The following is a 19823-nucleotide window of genomic DNA, read 5'->3' as shown; positions in this document are numbered from 1 at the left end:
GTCTGCTGTGACTCCTTATTGCTTAAGATCTAGCTATAAACTGACTGCTTCTCTCTCTCTTCCTCCCTTGCCTTTTCCCTCTCCCCACTCCCCTTCCCTCTCCTCCCCTCCCTTCTCTCAAGGTCTAGTTCAACTCCAATCTACTCCAAGAAACCTTTAAAAGCAATTCCAACCACACTGGTCTGTCTCGCCTTTCTCTGAAGCCTGTACCCCAAATGAGCATTTTTTACTGTTTCTGTTTGTTTTTTTGTTTTTTGGGGTTTTTTTTTGCATTTTCTTTAATTGCTTTACATAACTTTCCACAACATAGACTGGAAATTTCTCAAGGACAACAACAAGAAATGCTTCTTTTTCTTGGTAGGTTGGTTGGTTGGTTGGTTGTTATCCCTCACAGCACCTGGCAAAGTGTAATTTCTTCACTCATTAACATATTTATTGAATATGTACTACTAGAGGCCCGGTGCACAAAAATTTGTGCACTCGGGGGGGGGGGGGCCCTCAGCCCGGCCTGTGCCCTCTCGCAGTCTGGGACCCCTCGGGAGATAACGACCTGCTGGCTTAGGCCTGCTCCCGGGTGGCAGAGGGCAGGCCCAATCCCTAGGTGCAGCCCCTGGTTGGGCTCAGAGCAGGGCCGATTGGGGAGTTGGGGCGCTGCCCCCTGTCATGCACAGAGCAGGGCGGATCAGGAGGTTGCGATGCCACCCTCAGTCACGCTCAGGTTAGGGCCGATTGGGGGGTTGGGGCACCGCCCCTGTCACACTCAAGGCAGGGTCGATGGGGAGGTTGTGGCGCCACCCCTGTCACGCACAGAGCAGGGCCCATCAGGGGGGTTGGGGCTCCATACCCTGTCATGCACAGAGCAGGGCCGATCAGGGGGTTGAGGAGCTCCCCCTGTCACTCACAGAGTAGGGCCGATAGGGGAGTTGGGGCACCACCCCCTGTCACACTCAGGGCAGGGCCGATCAAGTGGTTGGGGTGCCGCCACTCTCACACTCAGGGCAGGGCCGATGGGCAGGTTATGGCTCTACCCCATCACACACAGAACAGGGCCCGTGGGGGGGCGGGGAGTTGGGGCACCACACCTTGTCACACACAGAGCAGGGCCGATCAGGGGGTTGGGGAGCTCCCCCCTATCAGGCACAGAGCAGGGCTGATCAGGGGGTTGGGGCGCCTTCCCCTGTCACGAACAGAGAAGGGCGGATAGGGAGGTTGTGGCCCTGCCCCCTGTCACACACAGAGCCGCAGGGTGGTCAGGGGGTTTGGGCACTGCCCCCTGTCACGCTGATCCCAGTGCTGGGAGGCATATTACCCTTTTACTATATAGGATAGAGGCCTGGTGCACGTGTGGGGGCTGGCTGGTTTGCCCTGAATGGTGTCCTGGATCAGGGTGGGGGTCCCCACTGGGGTGCCTGGCTAGCCTGGGTGAGGGGATGATGGCTGTTTGCAGCTGGTCACACACCCTTCAGGGTGGGGGTCCCCACTGGGGTGCCTGGCCAGTCTGGGTGAGGCGCTGAGGGCTGTTTTCAGGCTGACTGAAGCTCCCAACCGCTCCTTTTTTTCTTTTTTTTTTCTTTTTTTATTCTGGGCCAGCTTTAGCTCTGGCTCCAGCTCTGAGGCCTCCACTGCTGAAAGAAGGTATCTGGTTTGTTTGCGTTCTATAATCGAAACTCTGTATCAACTCCAGCTCTGAGATCCCGGGCTCGCTGAAAGCAGGTTTCTGGAGTTTTGTTTAGCTTCTATATTTGTTACAATGTTTAATCAAGGCCGGCAGCGCAGGCGGGGAACGTTGGAGTCCTCCGTCACTGAAGCAAGCAAGCCTCATGTTAGTTTCAAGCTGCCTGGCTGCCGGCCGCCATCTTGGCTGGCAGTTAATTTGCATATCTCGCTGATTAGCCAATGGGAAGGGCAGCGGTCGTACGCCAATTACCATGTTTCTCTTTTATTAGATAGGATGTATCAAAGATGGTTCTGAGTATTAGGGATACAGCTGGGAGCAAATCAGAAGAAATTCCTTGCCCTGGTGGGTGAAGCTTATATTCCAGTGTGGAGAGCTGGAATCACCCAGGAAGGGGGATAGCAAGTGAGTGTGGATGGAGCTTTCAATTTTGGATGTGGTGGCCAGGGTGGCCTCTATGAGAGGTCTCTGATTGAGGGGAGGGAATGAGGCCTGGGGCTGTCTTTGAGGTGGGAACAAACAGCATAGGAAATAGGCTGGGCAGAGTGTACTTGGCTGGTGTGAGCAATGGCCATGAGGTCAGCATGGGGGAGAACAGAAAGAGAGGAAGTTAGGCGGTAGAATGGTGTGGGGCCTTGGGGGCCATTGGAGAGTTTTGAGTAGCGGAGTGCCTTGTTGAATCCAAGAGTCAGTTCAATAACTGCTGTAAACTTTAGAGATCTAGAGTTTGATGGGCCTCAGCAGATTGGCTCAGACACCTGGCACCATGCTACTCTGCCTCAGACTAAACTCAAAGGATCTTGTGCAAACAGTACTCCCTTGAGTGAGCCACAATGAACTTGTACTAGTAGAAGAAAACCACTTGCTGAAGAACCGGAACCTTCAAGTCAATTAAACCTGCGCATTGAGTGCATGATGTCACTTACCATGTTATTTTCATCTCTATCTTCGCTGTGGTGCCAGATGGTGTTTTCCCTCAAGCTGTCCCAGATAAATTTAAAATCTAAGTAAGGGCAATGTCCTTCCTGTACACACATGGCTTCAAGTCAAGCCCCCTGATGTTGTGTCTTCCAATCAGATTACTATTCCTAAGCCCCTCTTATGTGAAACTCCTGTGGTCAGCCTGGACAGAGTCTCTAGCCTTCAGGAGCTTGAGTCCAGTGGCAGAAATAGACATGCACACAAACCTCTGTATTATTTGCTATGGTTGAGAATTTGTTAAGTGCTATTAGCACACATATGGGGGGAGTAAAGAATTTTGCATTTGTGGGTTAAGCCAAAAAATAATGGCATTTGAGGAATGGAAACGCTTTCTGGCCAAAGAGAACAGCAAGAGGAAAGAGTTATAGTGGGAAAATATCAGAGGTGACAAACAGGATCCAGGCAGGTAATAACTGCCAGGCCAGCTGGGGAGCATGTGCCCTGTTGCTAAAGGTCAGCCAGGGAGCATGTGCCCTGTTGCTAAAGTGGTCACCCCTGCTTAGGCCTGCTGACTATTGGCACACTGGACTGCAGGTCCAATGTTACCAGAACTTGTGATTTCCCCAGAGAAGCTGGAAATAGGGAGTGTTATGCAAAATCTCCTGATTTTCTTTTCATTTTAGACATCAAAATCTAAATAAACTTAAACATGACGTAGACCAAACAAAATTGCTCAAAGGTGGCCAGCTAGCTAGGAGAATAAGAGTGCCAAGTGACTTGAGGAGACTAGCTGGAGATGAAGCTGGGCAGAGTGGGGAATGCGACATGAAGAACCAAGGGAGTTGGGACTTCCTTTTGTCGAATTTGAGGGGAAGTGTGGTCACTTAAGAAACATAAGCTGGGAGTGAAAGGATCAGATTTGCACATTGGAAAGATCTATCTCAGGAAAGGTGGACTTGAAGACTATTGATTGTATAAGGGAAAGGCCATAAGGACCCGAGTATAACTGTGGAGGTGAGGAGGGTAGAGAAGAGATCTGAGAGGTGTTTTATGATGCAAGTGATTACATGACTAGATGATGGGGTGGAGAAACTATGAACATTAGATACAAAGAAAAGAGGTGTCAAAGGTAACTACTTCTAGCATTAATTTCTCTGGGATTTTTGGTGGGTATGAGGAGAATGGGTGGGGAGAGGTGAAGTACAAAAGATAACAAAGAGGACATTAGCTCAGGATTTCTCAACTTTGGCACTATTGTCATTTTGAGCTGGATAAGTCTTTGTTGTGGGAGATGGGCCTGTGCCTAGTAGGATATTTAGCAGCATCCCTGGCCTATATGCAGCAGACGCCAGTAGCACACCCACAACCCCAAGTCATGACCACCAAAAATATCTCCAGACATTGCCCAATGTCCCCTGGGGAGGCAAAATTGCCCCCATTGGGAACCATTGCTCTAGTGTCAGAGGGAAATTCCCTATTTGCTACTTCCCTTTTTGCTTTGCAGTAGCGGTGGGGATCTGTTTGCTTTTTGTTTAATAAAAGGTAGAAGACCCTTTGTGAGACTTTTGCCTAAGGAACCAGAATTCTTAGCTATGAACTCAGGAGGGTATCTCTAACTGGCTGGAAGAAGGCCTGACTTTGGAAAGAGGGACATCATTTTTTCCTCCCAGATATTTTCCTGTTTGTGCCCTTTTCTAACTCCCCTTAGAGAAAAGGAGAGAGCCAACTAGAGTGGGTGAGGTGACTAGGTCAGTCCAGAACTCCAGCCACCTCAGGCTAAAGTGCAAGTAGAGGCAAATGGTAATCTCACACCCAAGTCATCAGGGCTCGATGAATTAAGGGTTAAAGCAGCTAAACTTGATGTTGACTCATCAGGACTTTGATTACACAAGGCAAAACGAGAGCTCTTGTTTATTGCAGTTCCTGGAAAGCCTTCCATTTATCTTCATCTTCCTGCAGACAGGACAGTGGCTTAATTCCATCCAAGATGCTCATTCAGTTAAAGGACATAAAGATTACAAATCAAAGTTTGATGTTGAAGAAACAGCACTCCTAACCCTTACGACCTCCTTACATTTTTTTTTAATGTTTGATAATTAGGGTCCAGAGAATGTGGAAATGACTGCAACAGTCTTACTCACAGATAGCAGGCCACACCACTGCCCTTTGTCATTTTGCTCACAATGTCTGTCCAAATTCTCAGGGTGTTTTCTAGAGGCTAATGACAAGCTCTGACCCTCATTTTCCTAATCATTTCCTGCCATTACTGTTGTTTCATTAAGTACTCGCTTGCTTAGTCTATGCAGACAATGTACCCAATGGCACTCAGCCAGTCCTCAGGGGCTCCTGTTCTCACTGGAGACTTCTTAAAGGCAGATGACATAATGATTCTGGAGACATTATTATAAACTTATTGTATAATGTTTATGGCAAATGTCAACAAGTATGCATGCGTGTGGTGATGGGAGAGGAGGTCTTAGGTTAGAGACTGGCCTATTTGCAGGCTAATTTAGAAATTACATTATAAGAAATAACTGAAAAATAATATTGCAGTTGTACAGGGTTTGGTAGTTTACAAAATGTTTTCATAAACATTATTTTGTTCAATAATATATGCAGGCAAGGATTTATTATGAACCTTGAACCGGACTCGGTATCTTAAAATTCAGTACATGCAGGCCTGACTTCTGGAAGCTCTCCTTGTCCTTTCCCTCCCATAAGATGCCTCTTCTTTGTTCCCCACAGTTCCTTGTTCTTGCCTTTATAATAGCCCCTTGCATTGGATGTAGCTTTCGTTGGTAGGGCCTACTAGTATTTGTAATGGCTTTCTACCACAGTTCCTGAAAGGACAATAAATATGCATTGAATTTGAGGGCCAAGAGTGAGGACTTTGTTTTGGATGGGTTCAACATTCCATGGCTTTTGGGGAGGTTCTGAACTAGGTGTATTATCAGCATTTTTACTGATATATTATTTGCAACAGATTTCAGGTATATACATTGGCTTAATTCAAACAAAATACACCTCAGTTGGTGGGTCTCATCCATCCAGACATGACTCTTTTTTGGGAGATGGTAACATAAAATGTTCCCCACCCACCATGTCCATGTCCTAATTCCAGACAACTGTGAATATGTTACCTTACCTGGCAAAAGGAAAAAGGAATGTTGCAGATGTGATTAAATCAGGGGTTTTGAGGTGGGGAGATTATCGTGGATTATCTGGTAGGTCCAATTTAATCAAAAGGGTTTTAGAAATGAAAAAGGGAGGCAGGAGGGTCAGAGTGAGAGATGATGTAAGAAGGAATGTAGAAGTCTGAGTGGTATAGCAACAAGCCAAGGAATGTGGGCAGCCTCTAGAACAGCCGTGGGCAAACTACAGCCCGTGGGCCGTTCAGGCCCGTGTGAAATGAATAAAACTAAAAAAAAAAAAAAAAAAAAAAAAAAAAAAAAAAAAAAAAAGACCGTACCCTTTTATGTAATGATGTTTACTTTGAATTTATATTAGTTCACACAAACACTCCCATCCATGCTTTTGTTCCGGCCCTCCAGTCCAGTTTAAGAACCCATTGTGGCCCTCGAGTCAAAAAGTTTGCCCACCCCTGCTCTAGAAGCTGGAAAAGGCAAGGAAATAGTTTTTCCCTTAGAACCTCCCAAAGGAAGGCAGCTCTGCCCACACCTTGATTTTAGCCCAGTGAGACTTCTGACCTCCAGAACTCTAATATAATAAAACTGTATTGTTTTAGGTCAGAAAATTTGTGGTAATTCGTTACAGCAGCAATAGGAAGCAAATAAAGGGTTCCATGTTTCCTCCATTCCCAACTTCAATGGCCCTTGGTCACCCACTTTCTCTATTTAATATGTATCCTTCTGCCTCACTTTCCATCCTCTCAATTCATACCCACAGAAAAGAAACACATGGAAAGTTAGTTTTGTGCTTTTAAAAAATCCAAGTACACAGTATGGCACTGACCCTTATATTTAGAGCTGTGGTTTCCCGCCCCCCTCAATATTATGTATTAGATTCTAAATAGACTTTTAGTCATTTTCACATGACTAATCCAATCTGTGGTCTTCCAAGTCCACCTAGTGAGGTGGGGCTGGGATTACTAGCCCTGGACTCACAGTTTAGGAAACAATGGCTCAGAGGCCAAGGATTAGAAGCCACGTCTCTAGGCTCCCAGGCCGAGGCTCTTTCCCCTAGATGGCCGTGCCCTGGTGCCCAGCAGGGCACAGTCCTTGGAACGGCCAAGGCCCCGCAAGTAGGCACGCAGCGGAGACCCGGGCCCGGGCGCGGGGGTCGGGGACCAGCAGGCGCTGGCGGGGGCGGGGGACGATGTGGTCCAGGAGGCTCTGTTTGGCCCGCGATGAGACTCTGGAGACTCTGAGCGCGGCTGGGCCAGGTGTTGCGCGCCTGACCCTGTAGCCGCTGCGCCCCGCCCCGCCCCCACCGCGCTGGCGGCTCGGGTTACCTGCGGCCGGTGGGCGGGGCGGCCCTTCCCGTCTGCGCCGGCCCCAGCCTCCAGGGCGGCGGAGCCGGGAAGTGGGAGCCGGAGCGAAGGAGGCGGAGACTGGCGAGGCTGCCGCCGCCCGCCGGGCTCCGAGGCGAGGGGCTGCATGGAGCTGCCGGCGCGGCTCTGCGCGCTATGGGCGCTGCTCCTTTGCGCCGGCGGCGGCGGGGACGCGGTGCCCGCGGGTGAGTGTGGCCCCCCGGGCCGGGGACAGCGACCGAGGGGCGGAGGGGGGAGCGGCCGAGAGTCGGGCGAGGGCTCCGCGGCCGAGGGCCGCGACGGGAATGGGCACCGGGGTCTGTTACTCGACGCCCAGCGATGGGCGACGGCCGTCTCCGGCGTCCGCTTCCAGGTGGGGAACCCAGGGGCGGCGGGGCTTTCCGGATCCCAGGCGGCGACGGCGGAGCGGGAGGACGAAGACTCGCCGCCGCTCTTCCCTCGCGCCGTCGGCAAGAGCCAAAGAGCCTAAAGGAGCCAGGCGCCTGGGCACCGAACCGAAACACTCTCGCGTCGCGGGGCGGCGGTTCGGGACCCGGAATGTCGCCTGGGAGTCCAGAACGGGTCGAGGGGCCTGGAGTCCGAGAACAGAGTCCGAGATCCGGGCGAGCCCGGTCCGGTGAAGGGGTGGGAGTGAATGGAACCTCTGAAGGTTCTAGTCTCTTAGAAAAAGGATGTGCGGATCACGTCCTCCTCTGGAATCTAAGAAATCCATTGGGAAACCCGGGGCAGCATGCAGGCGGATGGTTTTTTATTCTCTTTAATAACCTTTATGTTTTGGAATAATTTTTCTTTTACAGAAAAGTTGCAGGGAGAGTATAGAGAGTTCGCCTATACCCCTCACGCTGTGTGGCAACTTTTATTTAACCCTCAGAATCACTGTGAAAAGTTGGGGGCCAATGACTTCCTCAGGGACAGCTCCTGGTACGAGTGGCCTTCTGGATATTTTGGAAGATAACAGTAGCTCCAAATTTGATAGATTTTATTATCACATTGACATAAACACCACAATTTGCTTATTGTATTTTCACCTACGTGTTGTGCTTTCAAACCCAAGTTGAAATGCTGATTAGGAAACTTCGAAGTCCTCAATCAATTCAGTCAACAATGAGCAAAACAGATCAAGTCCCCTCCCTGTGGAGCTTATCTGCTATTGGAAGAGTTGGGGTGGGGGAGCATATAAGGTATGTCAGATGGTGCTAAGTGCTATGTAGAAAAACAAAAGCGTTTGCCATTGTAAAGAGGACAGAGTGGGAAGACCTCATTGAAAAGGTGGCATTTGAGTAGAGACTTGAGAGATTTGAAATTTGTCAGTCAGTAATTATTCAAGTGCCTGCCTTTTTTAGTACTCAGCCAGGTGCTGTATATTCACTTAGAACCTGAGTGTACAGCATCAGCCTTGCCCCCAAGGTGCGGCTAGTTCATTTGGGGAGATCCAAATAATTATTTGGGGAAACTGATGTCCATTGAAGGGAAGGGACTTGTTTAAGGTCACCCATCTCATTAGTCTCCTGATTTTCACAGTGCTACTCCAGCACCCTCCCTCCTACAGACTCCCTCCCACACACACCTGAAACAACAGCTTGCCTTCTAGACAATACTAGCACCCCCCCAACTTAATTAGTTGTGTCATAGGGGTTCATTGGCAACTTGATGACTTAGAATACAGAGATTTTTTCCCCATTAGAAATACTGATAGAATTGCATTACAAAGTGGTGAAGAAGAAAAAAAAGTCAGGGGACTTGACTTTTAGTGGTCTGACATTTCCCAGCTGTTGGACTCTGGGCTAGTCATTTCCCCTTCCTTATGCCGTGTGAACTCCATAGTTCTAAGGGCTCTTTTAGCTCTAACCTTGAGAGTTTAGAGAATGATTAGGTCACCAGCTTAGTTTATTTTGTTTAGAATTGTAGCCCACACTGTGGCATGAATTAATAACACCAACTAGCATTTATATAGTGTTTGCTCTATGCCAGGCAGTGTTTTAAGTTTTTCACTTGTACTATTTCATTTAATCTTTACACAAAACTTATACTGTAGGTGCTGGTATTAGTCCCATTTTGTATCTGAGGAAACTGCGGCACAATGAGCCTACCAGCCTTGCTTGAACAACAGCTGGTAGAGTGGAGGAGCCAGGCTTCCAACCCTGACAGCCTGATTTCAGAGGCCTTAACCACTGTATCAGTGCCTCTCTGTTTAGAGGTGAGGGGAGTCCTTGGCTGGGAGAGGAGCAGGGTGCCTCCCAGAGTAGCAGGGCAGGACTAGTTGGGACCCATGAAAGTATATACAGGCCACTTGTTAAAGAGTGAATGTTCGTAGCTTGGAGACTTGCTTTATAATTGCCAGACGGTGTGTTCCAAACAATAAGTACTGTAGGCACTCAGAAGAGGGGAAACTGTGAGGGCTGGTAGTTTCATGGAAGAGGTAAAACTTGAGCTAGCCCTTCAGGATGGGTGGAATTTGAATAGGTGGAGAAATTATTCCCGTTGCGGGGGGTGGGGAGGGGGTGCATAGCAAGAGCAGTTGCCCTGGTGTGAGAGGTTGAGAGTGTTTTTTTTGTGCTCAGTGGAGGAGCCCGGCTTGGCAGGAGGGTGCTTCAGCAAAGTCAGTCCAAACAGAAGAGTTTCATTTGCCCTTGAAGGCCCTGAGTGGGGAGCAAAGTGGGAGAATTACACTGGAGGAGAAGCAAGCAGGGAGACTTAACTGGGTTGTAGGTGACCACTAGAAAGTTGTGTTGTGGACTCCTTCTGTCCAGGACCATGGGCCCATCAGAGCAAACCAGTGTGATTGAAATGACACAGAGAGATGTTGGTGCAAGAAAAAAATGGACAGACTGAGTTGATTAGTGAATAGATGTAAGGGAAGGAGATAGATGTCTCATATGTGATTCTTGTGATTTCCTTAACTTTTCCCCAAATACACATGCAAAACCATTAGCTAAGCAACATGCCTTATTAGAAAGAGCATTGATCACATTAAGTCCCTCTCTCCTCTCCTTCACGCTTTGCTTTCTGAAGTAAGTGATCAGCCTCTAAGAAATGGATGCATTAGCTGCCTAAGGAAAGCTTATTAGGCAGAAGAGAGATGTTCTGTCTCAAAAACCATGGGCACATATCACCTCCAGAGGAAACCAAAACAGTTGTTTAGAACTTCTTTGTCTCTTGAAGGAGAAAAAGAGCAGCTAGCTAACATTTATTGAGCGCTTGCTTTGTGCCAGGCACTGTTAGGGCATTTTATCTGTATTAAGTCATTTGATCCTGCTAATAATTGTTAGGTTATGATCATCCTCGTGTTATATATGAGAAAACTGAGGCATAGAGAGGTTAAGTGACTTGGAAGTTGGTAAGTAGCAGAGCAGGCATATGAACTCAGTCTGACTCCAGAGCCCATGTTCTTACTCACTCCACTCCACTGAAATTCTATGTCCTATTACCTGTGAGCTGCTGTTAGAGACCTTTACAAGAAGTACGGTCTGCACTTATTTATGTAGATGTCTGGATGTATTATACACACATGCACATGTATTCATATATATCCAAACATTTGGAGATTGTATTTAAAGTTTCGGTGTGTGTATATTTGTGTGTGTGTGTGTGTGTGTGTGTGTGTGTTTTAAAGTATAGGAAGTAGAAAAATCTTGGAAAAAATGGAAGGAATCATTAGTGGGAAAAAATAATAGCAGATATTCACAAATAGCCTAAAATGCAAAAACAATGAGATCTGACTAAAGGACACTTCAAAACAGATGTGTGTGTGTGTGTGGAGGGGAGGTGGAGGAGGAATTAAATCCATTTGTGAGATTGGAAATAGTGCAGGATATTATTCTGTTAAAACACTGAGGTTAAAGAAAGACTTTAAAAGGTCTTAAATTACTTGAAAATTGCTGTCCAATGTAACTGAACCATAAATAGCTAATGTTTTTATTACCAGGGCTTCAATTTTTGTGTAGGAGTGGGAGGTAGGTGGGAAGGTTGTTTCAGTTTAGTTCTGGAACCTGGAAAATAAGACAGATAATCCTAATGTAGATTATAGTCTTCAGTAGGAGCAAGTTTTTATTAGAGGCTCTATATCTGACAAATGATTTGTCTTCAAAAACATCATTGGCCCTATCTGGTTTGGCTCAGTGGATAGAGCGTTGGCCTGCAGACTGAAGGGTCCCGGGTTTGATTCTGGTCAAGGACACATGCCCAGGTTGTGGGCTTGATCCCCAGTAGGGGGCGTGCAGGAGGCAGCTGATTAATGATTCTCTCCCTTTCTGAAATAAAAGTAAAAACAAACAAACATCATTGATGTGATGTTAGAAGAGCCAAAACGGAATAGCTGTACACTCTTGTAGTCACTTAAAATCCTGTTGCTTGAGCCATTGTTGCTCTCTGGCACTAGCTGGGTTAGAATGAAGTGCAATAGGAATTCCCTGTTTCCACAAGGCCTAGCCTGCTGTGGGCTGCTCCTCCCCACATTTGGGCCTCTGGTCTACCTTGCTGAAAATCTAATGTAGTAGAGTCAGGAAAGAGGGAATAAATATTGAGAGTCAAGGGCCTTTTTGGCTGCGATGTATAAAACTGACTGTTGGGGGAAATCCCAACTACGTAGTGCCTGTCGGGTTGATATTTTTGGGACACATGGAATTTTTTTGTTCACTTTAAAGAGAAAAGTAATGCTATAGGTATTGCAGATTATGTAAGAGGCCCAGTGCACTCCACAGTGTCAGCATAGGGTATAAAATATAACTCTATAGATTGATAAATTAATATAACTGTAGTTCTTAAGTAATTAATAATGATTATTTGCCACTTTATAGATAATTTGGGGGATTGTTTTAAAAATGAGTTTAATAAACTTTATTTTGGAGTAATTTTTGATTTACAGAAAGGTTGCGAAGGTACGACAGAGCATTCCTGTACATCCCTCACCCAGTATCTGGGCTGATGATTTTGGTAGTCCTGGCCTCAGGGAAAGTTCTCAAGGAAGTTTGAAGTTATGTACTCCTGCCCCTATGTATTTCCCTGTATTTGGCAGAAGTAGTAAAACTCCTTTCCCTCACCTTAGAGCAGTGATGGCGAACCTTTTGAGCTCGGCGTGTCAGCATTTTGAAAAACCCTAACTTAACTCTGGTGCCGTGTCACATATAGAAATTTTTTGATATTTGCAACCATAGTAAAACAAAGACTTATATTTTTGATATTTATTTTATATATTTAAATGCCATTTAACAAAGAAAAATCAACCAAAAAAATGAGTTTGCGTGTCACCTCTGACACGCGTGTCATAGGTTCGCCATCACTGTCGTAGAGCTTCGTCCAAAATAATAGTAAATATTTGGTGTGGAGGCTTTCTCCAAATTAAACACATTTTTAAGATACTTGTACTGGTTCACAGTTTCTCCTCTTTTATTCCCTCTTCAGATTAGCTAAAGGTACAGTTCCAGCTGTTTAGTGTCAGAACTCAAGGGAAGAGCAAGTGCTGTTACATCTCTCTCAGTACTTCTCTGGCAGAGTTATAAATAATTGCCAGATCATGTTAGCAAGCAGACTAGACCCTTAAGCTCACTGGCAGAACTGCTGAGATGGAAGTGACTGTATTGAGAGAGACGTGGATCCCAAGTGTGGGGAACCCCAAATTCCTGCAGGAGGAAAACTTAGAAATTTAAGAATATATTTTTCTCAGTATAGCAAGTAGTTAAGAACGTGACCTTGGAGCCACATGAATTTCTGGGTTTGCACCCAGCTCTGTCATACACTAGCCTTAGGATATGAGACAAGTGACTCAACTTCTCTGCACCTTAGTTGCCTCATCTTTAAGAACAGGCTGATAGTCCCCGTCTTTCTTATAAGGTTGTTGTGAGGATTCAATGGGTGAATATGCAGAGAGTACTTAGAACAGTGCCTGTCTCAATAAATGTTAGATATTTCTACTCAGCTTTTTAAAATACAATTTTATTGATTTCAAAGAGAGAGGGAGAGAGAGATAGAAATATCAATGATGAGGAGAAGTCATTGATTGGCTGCCTCCTGCATGCCCCACCCTGAGGATGGAGCCCACAACCTGGGCATGTGCCCTGACCAGGAATTAAACCTTGAACTCCTGGTTCATAGATTGATACTCAACCACTGGGCTCTGCTCATTTTTCTTATTCTTGACTTCTAGGACTTGGAGGAATGAATTAAATGAATCAACCCAAACAGTGGCTGATATTGATAAATTTATTTATTATGCTTGATTTGAACAGAAACTCAGCCACCAGTGACGAATTTGAGTGTTTCAATTGAAAACCTCTGCACAGTAAAATGGACATGGAATCCTCCGGAGGGAGCCAGCCCGAATTGTAGTCTGCGGTATTTTAGTCATTTCGGCAACAAGCAGGATAAGGTAAGTTTTCTGGAACATATGGCATTAAATGAGGTAAAATGAACACTATGAATTGGAGCCAAGAATAAGCCCAATTCTAATCTTACTTCAAGGTGGGAATTTGATTTTGGGCTATGTCTAAATTTTAACTGATAACATTACAGAAACAACTGTTGAGGAAATTGAACGTATGAAATGATTTGCTAATTATTTGATAAATACAATTGAGATTCTCTGATAGGAAATAGTAGATATCTTTACTAGGCACTCACTAAATAAATATGTTAAAATTGGTTCCTGCCTAAAGCCTTGTACAGTAGGTCCTCGGACTACGTCAGAGATCCGTTCCTACAGCAGGATGTAACTCATTTTCACCGTAAATCGGAACCCACCTACATAAGCACCTACGTCACTCACATGGAGCACATACACAACAGTAATGAAGTGAAACAGTAAAAAAAATTAAAAGAAAGAGAACAATTCCTGACTTTTACTTGTGGTAAATAAATAATAAAAAACATAAAGCACATATGTACATACGTCGAAATGACGGAACTTTTTTTTTTTAATAAATAAATGGGAGATGGCGACATAACCACAAAATAATGTACGTCGAGTCCGACGTAACCTGAGGACTGAGTATCTATATAATACTTTCAATTTCTCAGGGAATTTTCACATTCACCACCTTGTTAATCACATGCATGGATAGTTACACAAGAACTATGTGATGCAAAGCAAAGTGCTGTATGGCAAGCGAAAACAAATAAGATGTTCCTGGCAGGTAGGGTTGACCAGAAGGTTTCCTGATGTCTGAAGAAAACGGGAACTGTCAGCCTTTCCAGTCAGGTGTAGTTGACTGATTCAAGTGAGTTTTTGTTAACAAGATTGGTTCTTTATGATAATCTTATTCAGTGGAATTTTCTCTTGGGCTTTATTGGTTTGTAGCCCCTTCTAATTGATAGGTTCTTCAAAGTGTCATATCATCTGTTCAAAGCTGTTTTATATCTTTATACCTTCTTTCAGTGGGGGTGTGAGGGGATGTTTAGGGTTGACTTTGTCCAGGATTTTGAGGCCAAATGAGAAATTGTTATTAGTGACAGTACTTTGGAGCTGTGAATTGTGAAATCACCAGTTCAAGCAGTTAGGTGGCAGGACAAGGCTAGGTGCTAGCTGACGTGCCACTTTTAAGGAGCTCAGTGGCCTGGGGGTAAATTACTTAAATTTAAAAGGCCTCTCTGAGCCTCAGTTTCTTTGTGTATGAAGTGTGGCTCTACTCACTTCCCTGGTTTTGCTGGGACAAGGAAAATATTGTATGTGAAGGCTTAAGAAAGTGAGGAAGTAACAGGTTTTTTCTCTTGAGGGAAATGTGCTAATCTGCCTCCTTCAACCTTTTCTTGCTGAGGTGTTAAGGTTTAGGTGTTAATTGAGGCTAGTCAAATGTATTTGCATTTTCTAAGAGGTCCTCTAAATGCGGAAGCCTGTAATATTCCTAGCAGTGAAACTTGAGTAGAGTTCTGCTTTTCACAATGTTGGCTTCCTCTTGTTCCTAAGGAGGGGCTTTAGGCATTGGGAGTCTTTGTAGCAATTTCTGGTAGTTCAATCTTGAGAAATTCCAGAAAAGACCCCTAAGCCTCCCCTAAGTATCTAATTGAAATCCTGAGAGGTCACCTTTTTTCTAACTGTTCCCTACTCGTTAGCCTGTTAACCATGTTCAAAGATTGATCAGGTGGGGTTAATTCCTAGTATACTTACAGGAATTTAAACTTAAAAGTAACTTGAGGAGGCAGTGGAATCAGAATTGGATTCGAAATTTTATCTTTTCCCCTTTCAAGCTGTGTGATCTTGGGCAAGTCACTTAACCTCTCTGAGCCTCCAGTTCCTTGTTTGTAAAAGGCTGGTGGGGGAATGAGCTAATAATTGTACAGTTTACCCTTGAATAACATGATTTTGAACTGTACAGGTTCACTTATATGTAGATTTTTAAAAAATAAATACAGTCAACACTTAGTATGTACCTGGTTCGAATCTGTGAGTTCAACCAACTGTGGATCAAAAACAGTATTTCTGCATTCCCAGCCACTGTTTCCCAGCTGCTGTTTCCCAACCTCGGATCAGAAATACTGTTTCAACCTGTGATTGGTTGAATATGCGTATTCAAAGGGCCCACTGTAGACCAAAATTTATGTGAGGATTATGAGGATTTTAGACTGCTAGAGGGGATGTTGGTACCCCACCCCAAGTTGTTCAAGGGTCAACTATACCTACTTCATATGAAGGGCATGTGTATTAAAAGGAGATGATGTCTGTGGGCCTTGGCAAGGTACCTCAGTTGGTTAGAGCATTGTCCTGATGTGCCAAGATTGTGGGTTTGATCCCCAGTCAGGTCACATACAGGAATCAACCAGTGAATGCATGAGTGGGTGGAGCAGCAGATCAATGTCTCTCTCCCTTCCCTGTCTCTCTCAAATCAATCTATCCTATATAATAAAAGAGAAACATGTAAATTGACCATCCCTTCGCCACACTCACCAGCCAATCAGTGAATATGCAAATTAACCTGACAAAGATGGCAGGTTAATTTGCATACACAGGCACCAGGTGGAGAGCAGAGCGGGAGAGCTGGCAGCTTGGGGGGATGTGGGTCCCTTGGTTGCTCCCCCAAGCAGCTGGGCGGAGAGCAGAGCAGGAGAGCCAGAGGCTTGGGAGGACGTGGCAGAGTGGGAGGCCATGGGACAGAGACACAGCAGGAAGGGGAAACTTAGAGCACGGGGAGCACTGGGACTTCTGGGAATAGTACTTCTGGTAGCAGCCCCAGGACCAGAAGCATAAGCCCAGAGCATGGGGAGCACCAGGAATGCTGGGAATTGTAGTTCTGATGGTAGACAGATCTCCTAGACCAATGGTTCTCAACCTGTGGGTCACGACCCCTTTGGCGGTCGAACGACCCTTTCACAGGGGTCACCTAAGACCATCCTGCATATCAGATATTTACATTATGATTCATAACAGTAGCAACATTACAGTTATGAAGTAGCAACGAAAATAATTTTATGGTTGGGTCATAACATGAGGAACTGTATTCAAAGGGCCAGAAGGTTGAGAACCACTGCACTAGAGCAAAGTGAGCCTGGAGCAAGTTCCTGTTGTGGTGGGGGATGGAGGGAAAGCAAAGGTGAGAGGCATAAGTAAAGTCAGAGTGTCTAGGAAAAATTAAAGGGAAGATATCCTAAAACTTCCAGGAAATCTCCACCAATGGAGCAAAGAAAAAAAATGCCTCTATTATTCTGTGAGCAACAAACCAAACTGGGTTGGGGGTCTCAGACAATTCACTCATATGGTTGCAAAGACAGACAGAAACACCCGGATTGGAGAGGGCTCCCCTGAGGGCTCCCAGATTGGAGAGGGTGCAGGTCGGGCTAAGGGACCCACCCCCAGTGCACGAGTCTTCATGCATCAGGCCCCTAGTCTATAATAATAAAAGCATAATATGCTAATTAGACCAGACACCCTTCTGGACGTCCTTCCAGACAACCTTCCAGATGAAGCTGGGGCTGCGAGGGAAGCCCAGGTCCCAGGTGCCTGCCAGTGGCCGGAGGGAAGCCAGTGCCGGCAGCCAGGGGAAGAAAGGCCTACTCTTGCACGAATTTCGTGCATTGGGCCTCTAGTATATTTATAAAAGCCTAAGCGACTGTTAATGACCAGTTGACCGGTTGGCCAGTGGCTATGACACACACTGACCACCAGGGGGCAGATGCTCAATGCAGGAGCTGCCCCTGGTGGTCAGTGCGCTCCCACAGCCAACCTCCCACAGTCTCTCCCCCAGCTGGCTGGCCCTGATGGCCCTGATAGGGACTGGGCGAAATGGCCCCAATTGCCAGCCAGGCTGAGGGACCCCACCCATGCACAAATTCATGCACCGGGTCTCTAGTAAATAAATAAAAAAAAGAAGATGATGCTTTTAATGCACCTGGCTACAGAGTTAGTGCTCAGTAATTGTTAGCTTTTATCATTATTACTATTGTTAGGTTGAACCATAAGCAATTATCACTTTTATGGTGCAACCTAATATTATTATTTGATCTTGTTCCTCCCATTTTGCCCCTGAAGAGACCAAATAGAGACCATAAAGGGTGACCTCTGCTTAAAGTAATGTATTTCAGCTATTTGACAGCATTGGTGGCTATCAATCCCAAATTTGTGATAAATGGATTATGTCTTCAGTTAGTGCTGGGGGATTTCCTGTCTGGATCTTTTGAAGGTTACAGTCTTGAGGCTGAGAATGAATGGTGGGAGTAATTTTCCTTTCCTCTTTCTGTCCTTTGGTCCCAGCATTAACATTATCAGACAAAACTAGGGTACATACATCCTTTGAAGCATAATGAAGAAGTGGTATTATGATAGTTTGTACATGTTAAGGGGCTGATGTGACTATCCAAAGTTCTCAAATTGCTAAATGAGATAAACCCTTGGGGTCATTTTCAGTCTTCAGATTGGAGGACCAGTAAGATGAATGAAGGGGCCCTAACTGGTTTGGCTCGGTGGATAGAGTGTTGACCTATGGACTGAAGGGTCCTGGGTTTGATTCCAGTCAAGGGCATGTACCTTGGTTGTGGGCACATCCCCAGTAGGAGGTGTGCAGGAGGCAGCTGATCGATGTTTCTCTCTCATCGATGTTTGTAACTCTCTATCCCTCTCCCTTTCTCTCTGTAAAAAAATCAATAAAATCCTATCTAATAAAAGACAAAAAGGGTAATTAACTGTACCTCTGTTATGCTTCCCATTGGGTAATCAGGGTGATATGCAAATTAACTGCCAAGAAAGATGGAGGTTAACCGCCAACAAAGATGGTGGTTAATTTGCATAGGTAGGCTCAATGATGGGAGGCGAAAGGGGAAGGACGGAAGAACCATGATCAGAAACCCAGGCGGAAGGCAAGAGCCAGGTGGCAGGGTAAAGGCGGCCCCTAGGGCCGCCTTTGCCCTGCCCCCCACCCTGGATCCAAGAACCGGGGCAAAGGCCTGCCCCCCAGCTGGTGATCAGAGAAGCCGGGCAGGGCAAGGAAGAGGCTGCCAGCATCTGCCTCTTCCCTGCCCCCCACTCCGGCGGTGATCCGTGACCCCGCAAGGCAGGGAGGGACCCAGAACACGCAGAAGCCGTCCTGCCTGGCTGTGGGGGACCCAATCATGTCCCTGCCGACGAGGCAGGGAGGGACCCAGAACACATGGAAGCCGTCCTGCCTGGCTGCGGGGACCCGATGGCATCCCCGGCAGTGAGGCAGGGAGGGACCCAGAACATGCGGAAGCCGGGTCTTTTTTTTTTTTTTTTTTAGATTGTGTAATTATTTATTACAAATAAACGGTGGTTTCACATCTGTCAAAAACGGGTCCTGTTTTTACATGTGTGTGCAGGTTCTGATGTACAAGAAAGGGTCATGTGCTTAGTTCATCCATGCAAAGCTCATAGGTACATCACTAAATACTTTAAAAATAGAATGATCTCTTTTTGAACCAATCTGTTTAGATTCAGGATTAGTAAAACAGTATGAAACTAATGAAATACAGTGATAGGAATTAGGAAGTGTGACACTAATGGTTCTGGGCATGTGAAGGGTGAGGGACAGAAGGGTACACATGGTCTTCCCTTCAGTTCTGCTTGGGAGATGAGCTCTGAGGGCCGGAGCTGCTCCATGCCCAGAGGAGGTGGGTGTGGTCAGTGGCTCTGTTTCAGAACTTCTTGCCAAGCAGAGACCTTACCCGACCCACAGGAACCTTTTTACTCCAGAAAACAGAAACAGCCAGTTCCCAATGTGCATGGGAAAACCAGTGTACCCTCCTATGCACAGTGTCCTGATGGGGTGAAGGGGGAGGTGGGCGAGGGGAGCAGCGCAGAGTTGTTAGGCAGCTGGAGTGGGAGTGGAAATGCCATGAAATGTCCACAGTCCTGGCTGTGCCCACGGCCTGGGCTGCTCCTCCAGGCCCTGGCTGAGGGATTAGGGCTGATTCTCTCGGGAAGGGAATATTCCATGGGTGGAAGATTTACAGGCTCAGGGTGGGCTGTGTGGTAGTTTGGGACAATCCCTCAACATTCCTGCTGCCAAGCCCTCAAAGGAATGAGGCAGAGGCACCCCTCACCCCCAAGACCCCTTCGTGGACATTTTAGCATCTACTTGATTTTTAATCCCTTCAGGGAGACTTTCTATCCTGCAGTCCCATCCCACCCCACTGTTGCTGTTTGCCTGCCAGCTGGGTCGAGCATTAAGGGGAAAGGGGGTTTATACTTACTGAAAGACTACTGATCCTACCGGGAAACCAACCTGTTTACTGTACTGTTGTAAATATCATACCCTTTATATCCTGAATATTGGCTTCTTT

At 46.2% G+C, this 19823-nt stretch overlaps 1 protein-coding gene across 1 annotated transcript in view; it reads left to right on the top strand.

The window, feature by feature from the left end:
- The first annotated feature begins 7134 nt into the window (after nt 1–7134).
- IL13RA1 (interleukin 13 receptor subunit alpha 1) overlaps nt 7135–19823 on the top strand; it is a 65485-nt gene continuing 52796 nt past the window's right edge. Inside the window, exons 1-2 of the mRNA XM_036304388.1 lie at nt 7135–7291; nt 13331–13470. Coding sequence (XP_036160281.1) covers nt 7213–7291; nt 13331–13470 — 219 coding nt within the window. The 5' untranslated portion in view covers nt 7135–7212. The remainder of the gene's footprint in view (nt 7292–13330; nt 13471–19823) is intronic.

This window comes from Myotis myotis, unplaced genomic scaffold, assembly GCF_014108235.1.
Source record: "Myotis myotis isolate mMyoMyo1 unplaced genomic scaffold, mMyoMyo1.p scaffold_m19_p_4, whole genome shotgun sequence".
Classification (NCBI taxonomy): Eukaryota; Metazoa; Chordata; class Mammalia; order Chiroptera; family Vespertilionidae; genus Myotis; species Myotis myotis.
Note: the sequence above shows the minus strand (reverse complement) of the source record. Positions and strands in the feature narration are given on the sequence as shown.